General features: G+C 42.7%; 1 protein-coding gene across 1 annotated transcript; it reads right to left on the reverse strand.

The window, feature by feature from the left end:
• Window positions 1-216: 216 nt before the first annotated feature.
• CAV1 (caveolin 1) lies at window positions 217-18,097 on the reverse strand. Its single transcript, XM_069851056.1, has 3 exons — window positions 17,865-18,097; window positions 16,895-17,059; window positions 217-2,575 (listed from the first exon to the last, which is right to left on the reverse strand). Exons 1-3 carry the CDS (start codon window positions 17,892-17,894, stop codon window positions 2,234-2,236), a joined length of 537 nt encoding a protein of 178 aa, XP_069707157.1. The 5' UTR covers window positions 17,895-18,097; the 3' UTR covers window positions 217-2,233.
• Window positions 18,098-20,077: the final 1,980 nt, after the last annotated feature.

Here is a 20,077-nt window from a genome sequence, read left to right on the forward strand (position 1 = left end):
CAAAAAATTTACTGGGGAGAAAAATGTCATTTTTTTGGGGGAAGAACCTTCCTGATCCAGATCCTGAACCACAAATCAAGACTGTTTTGTGCTTGCTTTCTTGAGAAACCAATGACATTGATTTCTGTTTCTTTATCAAGAAATGTTGGGCTTTTCTTCCTAGTAACATGAGATTTGTTCACATGACTCTCTAGGAAAAAGAAGTCAGACAGGAGCTACCAATAAACATCTTTTTATTGTAGTCATTAATGTACATGCAGATTTAAAAAAAAAGTGTCAGTTATATCTGTAAGTGTACAAATGTAAATGTCTTAGATCAGCAATGTAATGGATTAAGGACTAATAACTAAGTGAACAGACATCTTTCAGGATATACAGTTTATATGGTAAATCAAGAAGGTTTTCTTCAGAGTGATTTTCCTCATAAAAAGATAAAATATTTCTTGTATACAATCTCGCTTGTTTTTAAGACTGAAAAAAAATCTATAATAGTACACTCTTCATTATGTACATAGAAAAACATAAAACTATATCCATACCAGTGTCTGTTTTAAATGCAAACAATAGTAGTTAATAGCTTTGTAACTTTTTTGTGCACCCTTGCCCTTGCCCCCCACCCCCCCCTTAAAAAATGCAGCATTTCCTTAAGTTTTCAATGCTTTGGCAGTAATTGAACTTAAGGCACTCCCGTGTTAGGTAAAGCAATATGTGAAATATCAGCACTAAATACAAAAGCTGTAGGTGTACCAGACAGCTCCATGCTCATCCCAAGGGCCAAATCTTGGACTCTCTGAGGTCAAGAACTGGTTTGCTGGGTATCTCAACTGGAGCAGGCTCAGGCCCTCGGTTGGCTTACAATAAACCTGATTGGCCTCACGACTATTTTTACAAACGCTTCACGCAAACCATATGAGGATGCAGAGAGCACCTCTGAACACAGTACTATCATGAGGGAAAAAAACTCCTGCAGGTCACAGCATCAGAACATGTTGCAAAGGTTTTGCTTTCTGGGCCTTGCACTTTGCAACATGGTAGTTTCACACAACACCCTCTGTTTAAGACTTCCTCCTGTTGCAGCTCAGCTAAAAATGAACAAACAAACCCACGAATGTGAAGTTTCTAAACCATCTCTTGTGATGGATTGGTTTAGACTTTGCGAAGTCAGTTCTCCTGAAAAAAATCTGCATGCCAGGGGCATGCTGACTTCTGCTGATAGGGAAGCTATGAAAGCTGATAGAGAAGTTTCTTGCAGGGGCAGCTCCTCCTTGGCCTCATGTGGCTTGTGTTTGGCACACCTTCATTTTTCTTGTAATGCAGGGGTATCTCTGGCATACCTGTGATACGTATTTATATCAATACATTGCAAAAAGAAAAAGAAGCCTATGAGAGAAGCACCTAAATGCTCCTTAAGGGACGTGTCATAAGTCACAGTCAGGAAAACATTTCCATCATAACTAGCTTTAGTTCTCAACTGCAGTTTGTTTCTGCAACCCTAGTAAAGGTTGAGGAATGACTGGATGCAAACTTTGAAGAGAGAATGACACAGAAAGGCACTGACTGAAGCTTTTTACGCATATGAAAAGCTTTCAGATGCCAATGTCTCCAGCCCGATAAAATGTTAGATTTTTGGGCCATATATTAGTTCAGTAATTTGTTTACTTTACTAATTTATTCATAGTGCACCATATCTGATCACGACTGTAAACAGCTGCAGTCAACTGACAGTCCAATTGAAAAAGAACATTCTGCTAAAACCTGCCAGCTGGTCACGTTCATTCTGCTGCAACAGCTCTGTGCTCTCTGGCCACAATAAAATGAATGGCTTTATAGTGATGGAAAGCATTTTTGTCATTCTTCAGTATCACTGTGGATTTATCTCATAAGGAATGAAGGGTAAGATAAAAAGGCAACCAATAGCACTCCAGTCTCTGAATTGAACAGCCAGAGAAATGATATACAGCTGGCATGGAAGAAGAGCCATTTAAGGTTAGTTTGAAATGCAGGCTGAAGGGGGAAAAGGAAGAAAGGGAAAAAAAAAAAAAGGCAAGTAGTCCAGTAAGAATAAACAGTCGATTAAGAAACTGAGCAAGTGATTCTTTGTTTTGGGCCAGTATATCCACCACCAGTTGCTGTATGTTGCTTTGGGAAACATGAAACTTGGCACCAAAACACTTCAAACAACACAACCCCCCTCACCCCTTTCCTAGGCTGATGGCTCTCCTTGAAATGTCCCTCAAATCTCTTTCCGTACTGTGGCTCGGATGCTGCTGAACATTTTGCCTATGGCCTCAAACAGTGGATCGCAGAACGTGTGGATGCAGATAGAATAGACGCGGCTAATGCACTGGATCTCAATCAGGTAGCTCCTTATGCACGGCACCACTGCCCAGATGTGCAGGAATGACAAAATGGCAAAGTAGATGCCCCAGATGAGAGCCATAGGAATGCCAAAGATTGCTGACAGTAAACGATAAAACCAGTATTTCGTTACAGTGAAGGTGGTAAAACTGGCCTTCCAAATCCCATCAAAGCTGTGTGTCCCCTCTGGCTCAGCAATCACATCTTCAAAATCAATCTGCAGCAAAGAACACAAAGTCAGGTCAGTCAGATGTTCTCATCATGGGTGGATTCCAGAAATCCTTTTCCTGGAGAGCAATGGTCCCCTGCAACAAAACACCAAAGTACGTACTTCCTACATCCCAACATGATTTGACCCACATTTTAACACATCATTAAAGCCAAGAATCTTTTCAAGGACTATCTTTTTCCAGTGATTATCAGGAAGCCTCAATGGTTAACTCAAAATTAGACACCTAACTTCTAGAAGAAGACAAACTGCCCACAATACATTTTCCTCATCTCCTAAAGGCCTAAGGGTGTGGAGGGCCCTTGAGGTCTACTTAAGGGATGAACCAGGTGAATAGAACCATCATGCTTTCATGGCCAAAAAGCATTTCATGTCTCTACAACTGGAATAAATGCAGCCATTGCTTTGACTTTCTACACACCTCAAGAATGCATCAATAAAATGTGTTATCCATCCTAATTTTCTCATCATGCCTTGTATAGCACTGCTGAATTCTGACAGTGAAAAAATGGTGAGGCTAGTAATTTAAATTTTGAAACAGGCATAGATAGTTCTTAATAGTCCAAAAAAAAAAAAATGTTGGGTTTAGATCTGCAAAAGGTGGAGCTGCTTCTTAGTCTGAAAGGGACCTCTTTCATCTTATTACTATATGTGAGAAGGCTCTTCACATTAGAGCCATTCTGTTCTAACCTATCCTGTTTATGTGATAACATTCTGTGCATGAAAGACATGGCCAGGCCAACATATTAATATTTAGAAGGAACACACTCTTCCACATATTTCATAGTTTTGACTATTCACACATCATTCGAAAAGTCACCTAAGGAAGCAGCGCATTCCAACAGGCATATTTTACCACTCTGTTGAAATACTGAGCTTTTCAGGAAGCTTAATTGTCAAAACATTTCTGTTAGAAAACTAACAGAATTGTGATGATGATACAGCTGCATGTCATACAAACATGTGTTTGATATAACCCACAACACAGGATATTTCATGTACTCAGCACAACCAGTTGTGGTACTGCATTCAACAGGACAAAGAACACCACAACACTATTCTTCTGCAAGAAATGAAATACCTGTTTAAATCAGATAAAAGAGAAAAAACAGAGCTTGTATTTCTGGGACTGGATCCTAAAGTCAGATGATACTGCTGCCAGAAGTGAAGACTTACAGGAGCAGGATAAGTATGACATGGGCTAGTGGCCACAGGAACTCAGGCAACAGTTCCTTAGAATGCTGGAAAGAGGTGAATATATATATATAAACATACATTCAGTATAAGTATTCCTTATACTGTAGGAAATGACTCACAATCACTTCTTTTAATCTAAAATATACAGAAACATTGGAAAAAAACTCCTCTGTCTCTCCTGTTGAGTCCTCAACCAAAACATAATTCCAAAGCAAAACTGTACAGTCTACATCCAATTTACCTGAAGGGCTCAAAAGCCTTTGGGAAGAAATCGTGATCTCAATTATCTTTAATGCCTAATATCAAGCTGGCTTCATTCTACACGGAGAAGTCAATAATATCTACTGATGATGACTTCTAACTGCCTTATGTCTATTCCTGCCTGCCCGCCCCCCGCAACAAAAAAAGATGATTTCAAGATCTGCATATTGTTCACTGAAATCTATCTCATTCAACTGAGTACAAATGTTGGAAAAACGTATGCCTGAGATCACGAAGAGGGTGTATTTTCTTTCTGGAAGACGTAAGCATACATATATTATCTATTTCTGCAGCTGTTTTTCTTTTAGTCTATAGTCTATATCCCATGTTAGCTCATTTTCAAAGCAAATGGGTGTTCTTGGCTTATTATTGATGTTTGCCCTGAAATCAGATAATAAAAATATGCAGATGATAGCTAACCCCAAGATGATTACAGCAATAAAAAAAAAAAATAAATTGCTTCTCAAAAAATGGTACTATAGAAAGACTACATATTTTTTTTGTCTCAGGCTGAACACAGCCCACTAATCTAAAATTTCTGGCATTTTATTGTATGCTTCCTACCAGCTGATGTTGTAATCATTGGCAGGGCCAGTTTGTGCAGACAGGCACCATACAGCAGTTTAGTGCATCAAGGGCTATTCAGGGTCATGCCTAAAGTCTTATTCAGTTCAGTTGTGATGGAGCCTACCTTGTCTTTTTTTCAGCTGGCTGGTAAGGGAAATGTCATATCTCAGCATTTGCATGGAGATTCATCAGCATTTCATGGTTACATCTTTAAGTTAGCTAAGTGCGACCTTGTTTTTATAAGCAAAGCATATTTTTGGCATGTAAAAAGAAACCATAGGTCAATGTGAATTTCCTAGAACTTTTAAGATAAGTAGGAAGACTGGTCCATAATTTGATTCCTTTCAAAATAATTCATTTAATGAATGCTTTACTGAAAAATGGGAACCAGTAAACTCATTGGTTTGTAAATCAAATAGTAAACTTTCTCTAATCATGATTCCCAGTAACTAATGTTTTCAGCCTGTTGTGCAGGCTAAAGATGTCCATGGACTTATTCCCGGGGAGCTGACAAAAGAATCATGCTATATAACATTTCCAGATGGACAGCCCTGTCTCATTCCAGCAGATGATGCTAATATTAGAACATCCTTGATAGATCTTTGGCCAGTATTTCCCATCTCAAGTCATACACAGTTGTCCTAAAAGTACTCAGGAATCAAACTATCTGTTAGATGATAATAACAGTGTATTTGTGCCACCAACAGTTGTCAAGAGATTACTTTTTTGGAGTAATTTCAAGAGCTCTTAGACTGTCTCTACCAATGCACAGAAGCTGAAGAGATGGTGCAATAGAAACCATAGCTGATGTCTCACTGCCGTTATCTTTCCCATTTTCATTACTGAAGTTCCATGTTTCACACTGCTCCAGTTTCAGTAACGGAGATATCAAACTGAACTTGAGAGTGAAAAGACAGGAAAAACTCTTAAAAACTCACTGCTGAATACAGTGTTAACATGAAGCTGTTATCTCCCTGAAAGCCATAAGAACATTACAAAACTACATACATGTCAGGAGAGTCCAGCTATGACTAGAACGCAAACCTCTGCAGAGCTGCTGTCCAAATCCAGACTTATCCGCAGCAGTGTACAGTCTAAATAAAGACAGGCAAAGAGTGGAAGCAATCTGGGCTCTTCTACTTCTCAGCTGCTAACAGATCACGTACAGACCCACTGGCTGGGAAAGGCTCTATTTATTTCGCTGTTCAGGCAGTAGAGATAAGTCCTTACACTGCAGGAACTGAGATATTACCCAGATTCTTCCTGCACTGAACCACTCCCATGAAAGATCCTGTTTTTAAATCACAGAGATCAGTCCTCCCCAAGCAATGGAAGGAATAGGTGACTGGATGCATTTTCTCTTGCTGTGGGTTACATTTACATCACTCCTCAATATCTCCTGTAACTGCCCTCTGCTTCAGTAGTTCAGTAGTACTCAGTGATGGTGAGTGTCATCAGGCTAATAACAGGAGTCCAAATGAACTAAGTAAAGTAAAAATAGGGCTGATGGGAGAAAGAGAAGTGGTCAGAAATATGTCCCTAGGGAAGAAAGACACTCTGTTTTCTGGAAATGAACCTAACTGTCTTGCAAAGATGACATATCTTTTTTTAGTGTATTGTTTTCAAAGCCGCTCTTGACAAGCATTACACATGCACGCAAATCTGTAAAGAAGTTTGTTTTATTTAAATGATGGAATGCTTAGGTTAGGCACAGGTCTCGTTCAGTAAACTGCATGTTCAGCGTGCCATTTGTTCCTCCAGTGCTGTCATGGTGTGCTGTGAAATCACGTTGACTTATTCACCAAGCTAATGAAAATATGGGCACATTCACTTGTGACAAGGAGAGAAGTAAAGGAAATTTCTTTTGACCCTCTAAAGTGTGCTAATAACTCGCTGTAGCCTTCTGTTTTAGCCAAAGCTGTTAAACACTATCAACTTGTATTCCATGCCTACAATACACTTCCTGGCTTCAGCTATTCTTTGTTTCCTACTATTCAGTTTGGTAAAGTCAGTTTTCACAATGCTCGAAGCTTTCATCTGATTCTGCTATGAGAATTATCACTTCTTTTGCTTTGCATATGTTTATTAAACTTCTATCAGGAAATTAAGGAACCTGCTTTGATTCTAGAACAGATGTATTACAAGAAAGGGAAATGGTATGGGGAATTTGTCTTCTTTTCTTTCAGTTTGTTTAAAGAAAGAAATAATAAATTACAAAAGCTAAGCAGTGTGAAGTTACTGGTTTTTTTCTTAAAAAAACCCCAGCTGTCTCAAAAATATAAGCTTTATATATGAAAATAGTTGATCTGTTGACCTTGCTGCATTAAAACCCAGCAGGATGGAAACGTGTGCTAAATGTCAACCTCAAATCACCTACTTACCCGCTGTGCTCCTCAAAAGTTTGTTCTTTGAGGTATATAATAGTCATTACAGAGAAAAATTTGCTGTACTGGGTCTATGAGAAAAAAAAAATGAACGCCAATGGGAGCTTAGACTTAGTCTACTTCTTTGTGATTCTAACTATAATCATTCAAGTCTTCGTGCATTCTATCTGTGTGCTCACAGCATGCAGATTGCACAGACAGGCACCATCCCTGCTCCACTAAGGAGGAACCCAAACAAGCGCTGAGGATGTCTACATTTTTGAGCGCCACAAATTCTTTTTGGAGTCAGTGAAGAGAAGCTCAGATCCTTATTGGATTTCTTTTGATTGATCACTGGTATCTTCAATCAAGCAAACCACTTAAATATGCGTGCAACCTAAAAAATGTGAACTGTCCCACTGATGTCAATATACTTACGTAGTCTGCCAGACCAGGGCTGTGGTCAAGTCTGAATACATATTTATACAATAAGGAGTCACAAGCTAGTTTTCTTTACATTTTCAGCACAGAGTATGGAAACTATCTTTACTGCTTACCCAGTGCTGATTTTAAATAGTTTTTTCCCTGATACCAAGACTGTAAGTAGAACATTGTTTCACCAGATTATATTGTATCCTTGTAAGAGACATACAGAAAAAAAAGCAGATATGCTATTTTTTCTGTTGTGATAAATTCAATTTGTAAAATTTCCCAAAACATTCAATGTCCTTTAAATAAACATTCATTAGAAGAAAATGTACAAAAGATCATGAGTCACATTTGGGAGATGATATTCAGGACAGGTGCAGCACCAGCTTTGGAGAAAGCCGTGATGAATGTTACTGAAAACTACAAAATGCGTGAGCATATGATATCATTATTTGAAAATTAAAAATTAACACAATTACAGTGTTTGGAAAACAAAGACATGACAGCAGAAGCAAAAACACCCTAAACAATAAGCTCTCAATAATTCTACTAAATCAGTGATATCAGCTAAACCTCTAAGTGTTTCCTTGACTTTTGAAATATCATGTTTTTACATCTGCTAATTCTTCTCTCCCTGATCACTACCACTGTTTATAACAAAATGAGAAGAAAGCTTATTAGTTTGTTCTACTGAATCCAAGAGAAAGTGCATGGGAGGTGCTGGGACTAACAGGGGTAAATCTGCTCTTCTCTCTTCCCTCCTCTCTCAGAGACCAGGGTGCTTCACTGTTTTGAAGGTGTGGGATGTAGCATGCAGTAGCACCTCAAGGCTGCAAGGCCTACGTGAAAGAAGAATGGGAGGACACTCAGTTCTTACTGTTGCAAAGGGGTCCAGCGCTCTCCCTGCGGATTCACATCCATGCCTTGGCTGTATGGTATTACAGGAATTTGAACAGTGTCTTCATCATTCCTACTGTAAGAAATCATTCACCCTTTTGACAGCACTACGTAATCTCCATCTGGCAAATGTTTACCTGCAGTTACTAGAGAAACTGCTACTTTGTTCCTGAAAACATCGAGCTTTGTGATGCCTAGGTGTTCTGCTTTCTCACTAATCATCGTTTTCAACAGCACACATTAGGTGTTGTCAGGTGTGTTACAAAGGCAAAATTTGTTCTATTTCAGAGTATTTATATGAGCCTCAGTGTGACTACAAAACGTGAGCATCCAGCAGTGACCAGAGATGGGGTAAATTCCATCAGAAGACAAGGAATCACCTTGACTTTTGGTATGGTGGCAAGTTCCTAACAGGAGAACCTCGAGAGACTTTCTAGACTGGGTTTGCAGCAGTGTAAGGCTCTGCCTGTCAACCTTGAACTCTGCCTTCAGAGGATACTGCATTTCTGGGGACCGGCCAGATCAGTGGGCACAACATGCATTCCTCAGCACAGGAAAAGATGCCATGAGTGCAGATGGCTAGGAAAGTTTTTGGCTTGTTAAATCCAGAAAAACGACAAGTAATTCCAAGGCAAATGAAACCCTGAACAAGCAAATAGAACTGTTTCACCCTATTTACTTGTTCAAACCGGCCAATGAATTTGCATTTGGTTTAGTGGTTGATAGGAATGGTTGGACTTGATGATCCTAGAGGTCATTCCCAACCTAGTGATTCTATGATCCTATGATTCTATTACATTGCCTGTCTCCCTGAACCTGCTTTTCATAATATGGCAAGAAAAGAGAGTTCTGCTGGCAGATCTCTTGATGGAAATAGTGAATCTTTCCTGAGTACTACAGAGTATGCCAGAAAATTCAACAATGCTTTAACAAACAAATTCATGTTGGAAAGTAGATTTGAAGGACTATATTCCTCTAGTCAGAAGAAAACCTGTCTGGTCAGGAGTCACCATTACAGCACACATTGCAAATACTCAAATGGATTGTGTACAATTTTAAATAAAGCCATGACTTAGAAAAAGGTTGTGATTGCAGGTCACCATTTCACAAAGTGAAAATCAATAAAAATTGCCAAAAATAATGTGCTACTAATCACTAAGAGAACAACCTTCTGCTCCCTACCCATGCCGAATTACTGATTTCATACCGGAAAAGCCCTGGTGATGGGCTGTGTTTTATAGATAGGCAGGCTCACAAAAATCTGCAGAAGTACTTATGAGAAAAATGTGACTGATGCCAATGGGTCAGCACTGTAGCAACCAGTCACTTTTCCAGAGATCTCTTCCTGAAGCACTTGCCTGTCTTGTCTCTATCTATTCCAGCAGAAGAAAGGACTTCAAGGAGACACCTGCACTCCTCTGAAACACAGCAAAACTTCCTGTGCAGGTGGGGATATCATGTTCATTGGAAAATACGTTGATGTTGTTGGTATAGGCATTCAGAAACTAAAGTGGTTGTTTTCCTCCCTGGAAACTGGGCTGCTGGGAGAATATTGCATGAACATGAAGACTGGAGTGAAGTTTTGACTACGCTAAAGATAACACGAGTTCCTTTGTTGATTCCAGTGAGGTCTGAGTTAACCAGGATCCAGAAACATCAATGAAACAAAATAAAACACTAATAAATTCAAGGTATTCTGTAAATAGATATTATGTTCTATTTTATTAGATTTTGTTTTATACATATAACTAGCTTATAGCACACATATTGTGTGCCCTTGATGCATATTTACAGTTCTGCTTACGGTAATAAAGTACTGCTAGTTATAACTTTTCAGAACTTGCTCTAGCTTCATCCCTCCTAAATTTAGCCACTAATGGGAATAATGGGAAATTTAGACACTAATGGGAATAGTGACCTCAGTCTCCTTAGTGGTGCATGGAGAGAGACAGGCACCTTTGGAGGGTGCTTCAGATCTGGAAATCACTTTTTCCTCTTCATCATTTGTAAAGGGAATCTAAGAAGAGCAGACGCTTAACTAGGTATACCACCCACAAACACATTCCTATTAACTGCCTCAATTCTTTTTAGCAAAGCTCTATAGCTTGTTCTCACCTTTTCCCTCATCCCTGCCTGAATATACTTACTGCTGACAATGAGCATGCAGCAATGTCCAGCTGCCTCTCTTTTCCTTAGGAAAAAAATTGCCTCTATATTCCTTCTGTTAGGAGATTGTCTTTCTTGTACAAGATCTTAAGTTACTGATCCTTAAATACAAGGTAACTATTTCTTTAGTATTTCATAAAAATCAAGGTCTCATTAGTCTACATAAATTAGTCTTGTCATAAACTGCACTGGAACAGAGATTTATGACCATGGACTTCATAAAACAACAGGAGACTTTAAGGCTAAGGTATACAGGAGATTTTAGCCTGATCTTGAAGGGAAACTGGTTTATTTTTTTGTAACACCTACTTAAAGAGAAGGGATTTCAAAGTTGAGGAAGTGTCACAATCCACCTATAAGACTCCCTTAGACTTTCTTAGAACTCTGAGTATAAATGCACCACAGTGGGAATCTAGACAGGGAACGTGATGCTTTCACCTTCAGCTGTGAGAGTATCTTCTCACTTCTTATCTATGAAACTGAATTTATGACTTCCTATGTATTTGAAAATAAAGTACATGGCTCAGATAAATAGAAAACTACAGACAAACCCCATCCTTGTACAACCCAACTAACATTTACAGCACAGCTCCTTGACTGTTTTGAATAAAATAAGGTGCAAATTTTACTAATAACATGGTCAAGAGAGCGGGGATAGTGGTACAAATTTATTTGTCCTTTGGAATGGTAATCTGATTACATAATTTCTAACATGAATGATATCGCATAAAATTCAAAGTGGTTTTTTTTAAACCATGAAAAGGCATTTTCATAAGAAATCTGCCAGAAAAAGAGAAAGGGACTAACAGAGTTAAACCTGCCTCCCCAATAAATGAAATTAAATTGCATAACTTTTCTTTCATCTTCAAAATAAAAAATCCTTTTTCGTACAAGACGTTTTTTATTTCTGTCGTTTGTTTGGAAAAGAATGATGGTAGTTCTGGATCAAAAAGCTCAAAAATTCCACTGCTGATGCAGATTTTACCCCCCTGTTTGTTTCTTACAAGGGTATTTGAGAGCTATGGGAAATACAAACTTATCTCAGTTCAGAACTATATATCTCTTCAGTTTTCCAGAGATTGCAAATTTTATGGCATCATCTAAGTTCATCTGTATTTTCTTCTCACTGTTGCCTAAAATACAACAAAGATCAAATTCTCACTGGAGACCTCAGGGGCAGACTGCTCTGCTATACACGTTGATCCTTCTTCCCCATGGAGAATTTTGAATATCAATATTTTCAGTTTTAGGTGTCCATACTTTCTGCAACAGAAGATGGTATTTCTAACCATATATTGGGCTAAGAAATACATAATTAATTCATATTGTTCTTAAAATTTTCTAATGTGTAACTGAATTCTGTTGAGTTTAAGAGAAATAAAATCTGTCTCCTCTGAATGTGAGATAATGTCCAATAAATTCTAACAAAGGGAACATCCATGCTGAATCGTTGGCTTTGTTTCCATGGCCATCTAAAGAGCCTTTTGCTATGGAGTTATGAGTCATGTTCGTCATGCTAAGCAAGAAAAGAGTGCATAAGGCTTTAATAATACTATGGGCTTAAACACAAACACTTTTTTTTTTTTTTTCATTAGAAAAAATGCCATTATTATTTGTAATCTTATGGACATTCAGAAATTCCATGCCTGGAAACTCCTAACTCTTGTGCAAAAACGCTGCTTTTCAGAACTCTAAGACCTTGCTCATTCCTTGCATAAACCAGCACTCATAACAACTCCAGCTTTTAATCTTTCACTCGTAGACTAGCCTTGGATGCAATATTTGAAACAGAATGGTATTATGTGGATTGCCAAAGTAAAACATTTGAATATTCTTGCAGTTCAAATTTAAAAACCACAGTTGGACATTATTATGAAACAAAGTTCAAGAATAATTTCATTTAGATGCAGTTGTGTAGAAGTGTCATGTGTAAGCTACATGTATTGTCAATGGACAGAAACACACTCTTTGAGAGCACTGCTTGTCTCGTCCAATGGTTAGGCCTGTGATGTGAGTCTGCCTCCAGAATCATCACTTTCATCACTGCTTATAGCAAGGGCTCAGATGACAAGCTTGGATTGAAACAACCATGTACACACATTTGCATTATTTATATCAAAGTATTTGAACTTATACATTTACCTATTTTATAGGACTTTTAACAATACCTAAAAGCAATGAAAGGAGGGCCACACTAAAAGTTATTAATGTTTCAGAAAAAGCATCTGACCGAGTTCTGTTTTTCTCTCATTTTATCGTGTTGAAGAACAGAACTCTGTTCCTTCCAGGTTGATGTGTGCTATCACACCACATCACAGTGATAGCCCTCAATGCCTAACCTTTCCCATCTGAAAAGAGCCAAGGACAACACCTGCTTTCCTCGCAGGAGGTCCTCAGGTGTGGCGATGCAAGGTGCTCTGAGTAGTCACCTCTCAGTGCATCTTACATCATACTCCGTACAACAGGAAGGGACCGTAGCTGTGAAAGACTAAATAATATAGCAAACTGCCTTTTAAAATATCCTCTCTTTTTACTAGAAAGAGGCAGAAACTGTAAATGGCTTTAAAATGGCTGAGTAATACTTTCTTCCCTAATGTCTACATAAGGATGTTATAGCATTTGTCAACATCTGACTAGAAACTCCAGACTTTTCCTCGCAGTGAGCTGAATTGCCCTTGGTTGCATTAGTTTTAAGTGGAAAGCACAAATACAGAACTGTTTAAAACTTGGTACAAAAGCTTTGCATCCTTACACCAGTAGCCAAGTACTGAATTTTTTTTCCACAGGGAAAGTGACTCTTATGCAACAAATAGCAGATAGACACCATTTGTTTCAAACAAAATAATAATTATGTTTTGGATGGTAGACCAGGCACAGGCTTTTCTTCCTGGCACACCACCGTAGGAAAAAACTGTAATCTGGCTGCAGATGTGACTGCACATTTGGTCTTCACTAGTCCCAAAGGAGTAGACTTTGCAGGGTTGGCTACAAGGTCCATCACATTCTGAGCAAGGAGACACTGAGGACTGCAAGCTGCAGCAACTCTGTTTCTCTCCTCTGCTTCCCTCAAATTCAGCAAACTTTGTGCAGACTTGATCACAGATACATTGAAAAACTCAAAACTACAAAGAGTTGGAAGACTGTAATTTAGCCACACTCTGAAACAGGAAGAGCAAAGGCTGAACTTCAGGCACTTTCATTGGGAATTCTGCATCAAGGGGGAACGAATGAGAGGAAAAAAAAGTTCAGCTTTCTATGCTGTCTGTTGCATCTCATCACACATATATAAAAACTGTGGGACACAAGTCCAAAAGTAGAATCGTTCAGTTAAGGACATATGAAATGCCTCCTGCATGAGTAGCCGGTTGGATAGTGATGGTGAGGTTTTACAAGGCAATGTCCCAAGGCATGGGACCACTGTTGCTTGTAGGTTGTCCCCCAGCTGAGGTGACACATAAGGGCAGTCATATGAGGAAGAAACTTCTTCCTTTCCACTCCCTGCTGAAGGAATTGGAACGGGAAGGAAAAATTGGTGATTTTACTAGATCATGTTTCCTCCAGCATAGGGCTGCCAACTCTGTTGTCTGCAGGCCTCATGTTCAGTACAGCCTCATTCCCATCCCTCTCTTAACAGAAATCCAGCCACTTGACCCACTTTTCTGTAAACCACTCAGCACTTAGCTTCTACTCGGTGGCTAATTTGAAGATAAAATGTAAGCAAAGTAGTATGCAACAGTTTTAGCTCCATGTGTCCAGTTTCTATGCAAGGGTCTTGACTGAGTCTCACCCTCTTGCCTGCACCCCTATCCTGTTGCTGCCTGCATCATGTATCTGCGGCAGAGGAAGCTGTGCAGATGATGCATGTTGCACACCAAGAGAACATGTCTCCTGCTTCTCACAAGCAAGGGTTATTTTTAAAATGTGCTATGGGAAGTATTTGAATGCAGACAACACTGAGGCCTTTTAGAGAGCTGCTTACAGAGCAGATTCCTCGTTCTCTGCCTAATCATTTCTGTTTCATGGCTGACTGATTTGTCCCCAGTTTCCATGCTATTGTGCCTCATAGTCAAGTGGCAAGAAATGCATTAAATGCTGAGTAAAATGCAGAAAGTTCTGAATCTAGAAAAATGCAACAGCTCTAAACAAAATTGAGCTAAGCCTGAACCATATTTCTGGCTTACAATACCACTGAACAATTTTTTCCCTCTGTCTGACTGAGACTGGGGACTCCTGTTGTACTGGTGTCTGAATGATTTCCAACAGAAGGAAAGGCAGATAAGTGACAAAAGGGGACCACAAACTGATAGCTAAGGCAGTAACTGAATCTTTGTATCTTCCCCACACACTGAGCCTGTAACTTAGGTACAGGGTCTGAACCCTATGGCCACTTCTAACAAGTTGGACCCGAATGCAGTGTCCAAATAAACTCAAATTATGGCAAAATTCCTCTCTCTTCTTTTCAGATTAGACTCAAATACTTATAAAACCTCAAAGAAATTAACAAGAAAAATATTTCTTTACCACATCCACATTTTTTTACAAATGCTGCTGGTTTTACAATGCAAAAAGCATCCTGAGTGGTTAACGTAAGACTCATTTGATACATTCCTGTATCTTGATATGACTATGTGCACTACCAGGAGCTCTCTTGCTAATAAAAAGGCAATATATGTGTTCTGGCTGTTTGCGAGTTTTCAATGAATGTGTCTGTCCACAATTATTTTGAAAAGGCAAACTAAAAAGCTTGCTTATTCCTATAAGTCTTACTTTTCAACTTTATTTTCAATGATTGTGTGTAAGAAACTTTCTTAATCATTGCCTCTGCAGGAGGCAGAGAGGGCAGGATGAGCTTTGTACACTTCAGTTTCTTTTAAGTCCCTTAGGAGTTTTTTCCATCAGTGGTCTCCCTCTTTTCCCAGCTGGATCTTTCTTTCCCTAGCTAAACTTGTGGACACCTGAATTCCTACATGCTTGGGGGCTATGACTCATCCTCAGAATGTTTGGTTGCTTTGGGGACTTCTTCTGTTGATGTACGCAACAAGCCATGATGCAGCCTCATTCTTCAGCTCTTGCATTCCCTGTCTAGTCAGCTGCTCCCCCATGGATAGAAGAAAAAACAATTGCTCTCTTACTTTTAAAATGAAGCACTTTAACACAAGTTTTGTACCATTAAGTACATAGATGGTTTTCTTCCTAAAGAAATAAAAACTATGTCTTTTCTTTCTAAATCAAAGCTGTCAATGGCTCTGAGGCATAACCCTAAGCATTGAGCCACCATGATGGGTAACCATATTCAGCACCTCAAAATTATGTTAAAGTCAGTGGAGTTTGGGGTTACTTGCGACCTTACTATATTCTCTGCACATAGTACGAATCATTCAACTGACATACATTCAGGAACCAGAGTCCAACCTTTTGATTCTCTGGAAATAATGCAATATTTCTCATTTTCAATAGCAGGTCTTCCTAACCAACAAACATGGTGAACTGCACACACTCTGACTCTGCTGGACACTAAATAAGCTATTTAGTGGCTTAGTCACCCACTACAGCTGGGCAACTCCTGTTTTTCCTAAGTTCTGACAACCAGATGAGAGCATCCTCAACTTTTACATGCATAGTATGCAACTCATCTGCTAAGAGAAAAACAATCTCTGTGATTTGTCTGACTGAATTGAACTCCAGCAAAAATCTCCATCGATGGTGATTCGTCCAAACAGGCAAACTCTGAATTGAAAACCCAAACAGCAACAATAAAAAAAAAATCCAGACAGGGGCACAGATAGATTTTGCTTAGCTTATTTCCTTTTAGTATTTCTAGAGGGAAGGAAAAACACCAAGGAAAACGGAACAAGGAAACAAATCCAAGCGTCCACCAGGACCTCTGCTTTGTGCATCCCCTTGGCTCAGGGAGGGCGACCTGTCCCGCAGACCGTGCCCAGCAGCGCAGTGAGCTCAGAGGGCTCGGCTTTGGTGCCAGCTCCCTTCCCTGTCTCTATATGTATATACTCCCTGCCCGAGGGAAGGAAGATCCCTGAGCCGGTGTTACATCAGGTCAGGCAACTCTCCCCGCTCCCCGGGGTGCCGGGAGGGCTGTCCGGGCACAGAGCTGCCGCATCCCTGAACCGGGAGGAGCCTTTCCCGGGAAGGGCTCCCGCATCCCTGCGCCGGGAGGGGTCTCTCCCGGGAGGCTCCCGCATCCCTGCGCCGGGAGGGGTCTGTCCCGGGAGGCTCCCGCATGGCCCGCGGCGGGGAGCGCAGGGGCAGCCGCGTCTCTTCGAGGGGCTCCCGCCGGCCGCCCCCGCCCGCTGCCCACTTCTCTGCTGTACCTTATCCTTTCAATAAATAAATCCGAGCTCCCCCCCGTCCCCCGTCCCTTCATCTCTCGCAGCAGGTGGAGGGAAGCGGTTCGCCCCGGCGCCCTCACCTTCACCACGTCGTCGTTGAGGTGCTTGGGGTCTCGGTCGACCAGGTCGATCTCTTTGGTGTGGGCGTCGCGCAGCGGCTTTTCGCTCATCTCGTCTGCCAGCATCTTGTTGTTGGGCTTGTAGATGTTGCCCTGCTCCCTGACGGGCGCCGCGTACAGAAAGCCCTGCGGGGAGGGAGCGCGGCCGGGAGGGGCCGGGGGCCGGGCTGGGGGAGGCGCGCCGGGGCCCGCGGGGGGCGCGGGAGCCTCGCTGCGGGGCGGCTCTCGCCGCGGCTATTTAACCCCCCGCGGGACCCAGCGCTGCCTCCCGCCGCCGCCCCGCGCCCTCCGCGCTGCCCCGGGGCGGAGCGCGGCCGCCGCCCTCCCTGCTCCGCACCGCCCGCGGCGCCCTCCCGCACCGCCTTCTCCGTCCCAGCGCCCGCACCGCGCAGCCTACACCGCACCGCCCGCTCCGTAGAGCTCTCGCTACACCGCCCACGCCCGCACGGGCATCACCGTGCCCCCTCCACCCCAACGCCCGCACCGTACTGCCCGCACCGTACTGCCCGTCCCGTATTGCCCGCACTGTATTCCCCTCGCTCTATTCCCCCCGCTGTACTGCCCTCGCTGTACTGCCCTCGCTGTACTGCCCGCATCGTGCTGTCCGCTCTCCCCGCACCGCCCCCCGCACGGGCATCACCGTGCGCCCCCCACCCCGCCGCCCGCCCCGTCCCGCTCTCGCTGTGCCGGCCCCCGCACGGGCGTCGCGGTGCCCGCTCCGGCCCCCGCCCGCAGCGCCCGCAGGTCCTGCCCCGCCGCCCCGCAGCCCGTGGCGGCCTCAGGGTACGAGCCCTCCGGCTCCCCCCCGCCGCCCCCCGCAGGTGCCCGGGTGTCCGCGCCCCGCGCCGAGCTGCCCCCGCGCCTTCGCCGGGGGGACGCGGGGTCCGAGCCGCAGCCGGCGCCCGCGGCTCCGTTCCCACGGCGCTCCTACCTCCGAGTCCACGTATTTGGTGCCGGACATGCTGCCCCGGGCCGGCCGGCGTCTCTGCCGCGGGTGTCTCTGCGCTGTGACTCGCGGGAGCGGGGCAGGAGGATCCCGGGCGGCCGCGGGGGAGGCGGCTGCGAGGGCGCTGGCTGGACGGCGGCCAGGGGCTGCTCCCCGCCGCCGGCTCGGGTGGATGAGAAGCCCCGGCACCTCGCGGCGGGGGTGGGAAGGGAAAACGGCCCTGCCCCGGCAGCCTGGAAGCGGGCGGACCCGGCCCCGGATGCTCGTGTCAGGGAACCGGCGGGGACGGGGCGAGGGTCCTCCCCGCGCCGCCCTCCGGCCCCGACCGCGGGGGGAGCGCGGAGGGCAGGGGAGCGCCGAGGAGATGGAAAACTTTAGCTGTGTTTCACGTCCAGAGCGAGGGAGGCGTTTGTAGGGCTCCCCCCTCACCCGCCTGCGCTGACAGCAGTTTACACGGAGTCATCGCTGCCCCGCGAACAGTCGTGGAAACTTGGACATCCTTGAGATGAAGAGAAAGAGATTTTCTCAACTAGTTAATTTCAAAACTATGCAAATATTTAACAGTCCTGCACTTTAGCTGCGTTATATTTTTCTCGGAGCGGAGACTGACCCATACGTATCTTGCCATGCCTATTAGCCAGCTGGGATTTACTTTTAAAGAGGAGTAGTGAGATGCTGATATTTGCCATGCTCTGTTCTCAAAGCCCTTTGTCAGCTCCGGGGCGTATGTTGATGTAAAAGCTATAAGGGTTCACCGCTGTATTGAAGATGGTTCAAGTGAGGGCTGTAATGACAGTATAAATATATAAAGGCTGGTTGGATGGAGCCTTGGGCAGCCTGATCCAGTGGGATGACCCTGCCCGTGGCAGGGGGGTTGGAACTAGATGATCTTTAAGGTCCCTTTCAATCCAAACTATTCCATGATTCTACAAACTGTGAGTTATGTTTTGCCCTACTTTATTTTTGTGTGTGTGCATTTGCAGCTATCCGTTTTCTGTTAGGAAATCAGACCATGGTGCAAGATTTATAACATTAATGGAAATATAGTGACTTAGTGTTATGCCATTTAGCACAGAGTTGCAGCAACAGAAGTAGACAATTCTTCACTGCTGTATATTTGGCTTAGGCAATTCAACAGAGAAATTACCTCGAAAATGTGTTGGATGTAGGCTTCACAGATGTAAATAACTGCACCTGATGAAAATGCAGTCCACCAGTGATCATATTACTGATATGATCACTGGTTAGCAGTGGAATTTAAGAGTTTATATTGCTTATAAACTTTAGGACAAATGCTTTGGATGGATGTTATCCAGCTTTCCAAGTTCATGTTAAATTAAGCTTTAAAAGTAACTTTTAAATTGATGCAATAATTCACTTAGGCCATCATTAAAATATCTTTGGCTGTCCAAGCATTTCAGTGTGTGCATAGAGTCAAATGAGTGGATTGAAGGACATAGTCTCTGCAATTTTTCAGCCTTCCCCAAAAAAAGCCCACAAAACAGTTACTTGTTTTCATACTTAGGAAAGTGTCCTGCACATAAATCAGAAGATTTTGACCCATCATTCACTATTACAGTGTATATCAAAGATGGCTAAAAAAAAGAGAGATATATTTATTAATTTGAACTGCTGAATTGGCCCTGGTGTGGTTTCTGCAGAACCACAGTCACCTTTAAAATCATGCAACACTGCTGCAGCTAGAAGAATACTGGAAACAGGTGGAATTTATACACTTTATGAGATGTATATGTATAGGGCTGAAATGAACTGTCACATCCGATGAACCTTGGAAATGCTCACTTGAGCTTGAATACCAAGAAGACAGCCTACGAGTACTACCAGGTTGAAAGAGTGAGGATGGGGACAGGGCCATGGCCCATTGCTTCTGGCACTGTTGTATGAGAAATACACAAAAAGTTAACAGCCAGAGACTTCGCATGGATGCACATGGAGTTCTGCAAGGAGCTCCCATTACATACAGAGGAAGAGTATAGCTCAGCAGAAAAAAGGCTGATAAATCTTGCAGGAATCTTCTGAAAGTGCAAAGGCTTTGACCCCCTTCTCAGTTACTATGAATGGATTATTCAGGGGTAGCCTAAAATTGACAGGGGTTGTAGACCCCAAGCTGGCCTTGAAAATGCCACCCAAACTGTCTTCTCGTTGAGCTTTGCTGTGCCTTTAGTAGCCCAGGTCAG

This window comes from Phaenicophaeus curvirostris, chromosome 1, assembly GCF_032191515.1.
Source record: "Phaenicophaeus curvirostris isolate KB17595 chromosome 1, BPBGC_Pcur_1.0, whole genome shotgun sequence".
NCBI lineage: Eukaryota > Metazoa > Chordata > Aves > Cuculiformes > Cuculidae > Phaenicophaeus > Phaenicophaeus curvirostris.

Coding starts and splice junctions, on each gene's coding strand:
- CAV1 (XM_069851056.1), bottom strand. CDS start 17,894: ATGTCCGGCACCAAATACGTGGACTCGGAG. Junction 17,060..17,864: donor CCAAATACGTGGACTCGGAG/GTAGGAGCGCCG, acceptor CCCTCCCCGCAG/GGCTTTCTGTACGCGGCGCC. Junction 2,576..16,894: donor TCAACGACGACGTGGTGAAG/GTGAGGGCGCCG, acceptor TCTTTGCTGCAG/ATTGATTTTGAAGATGTGAT.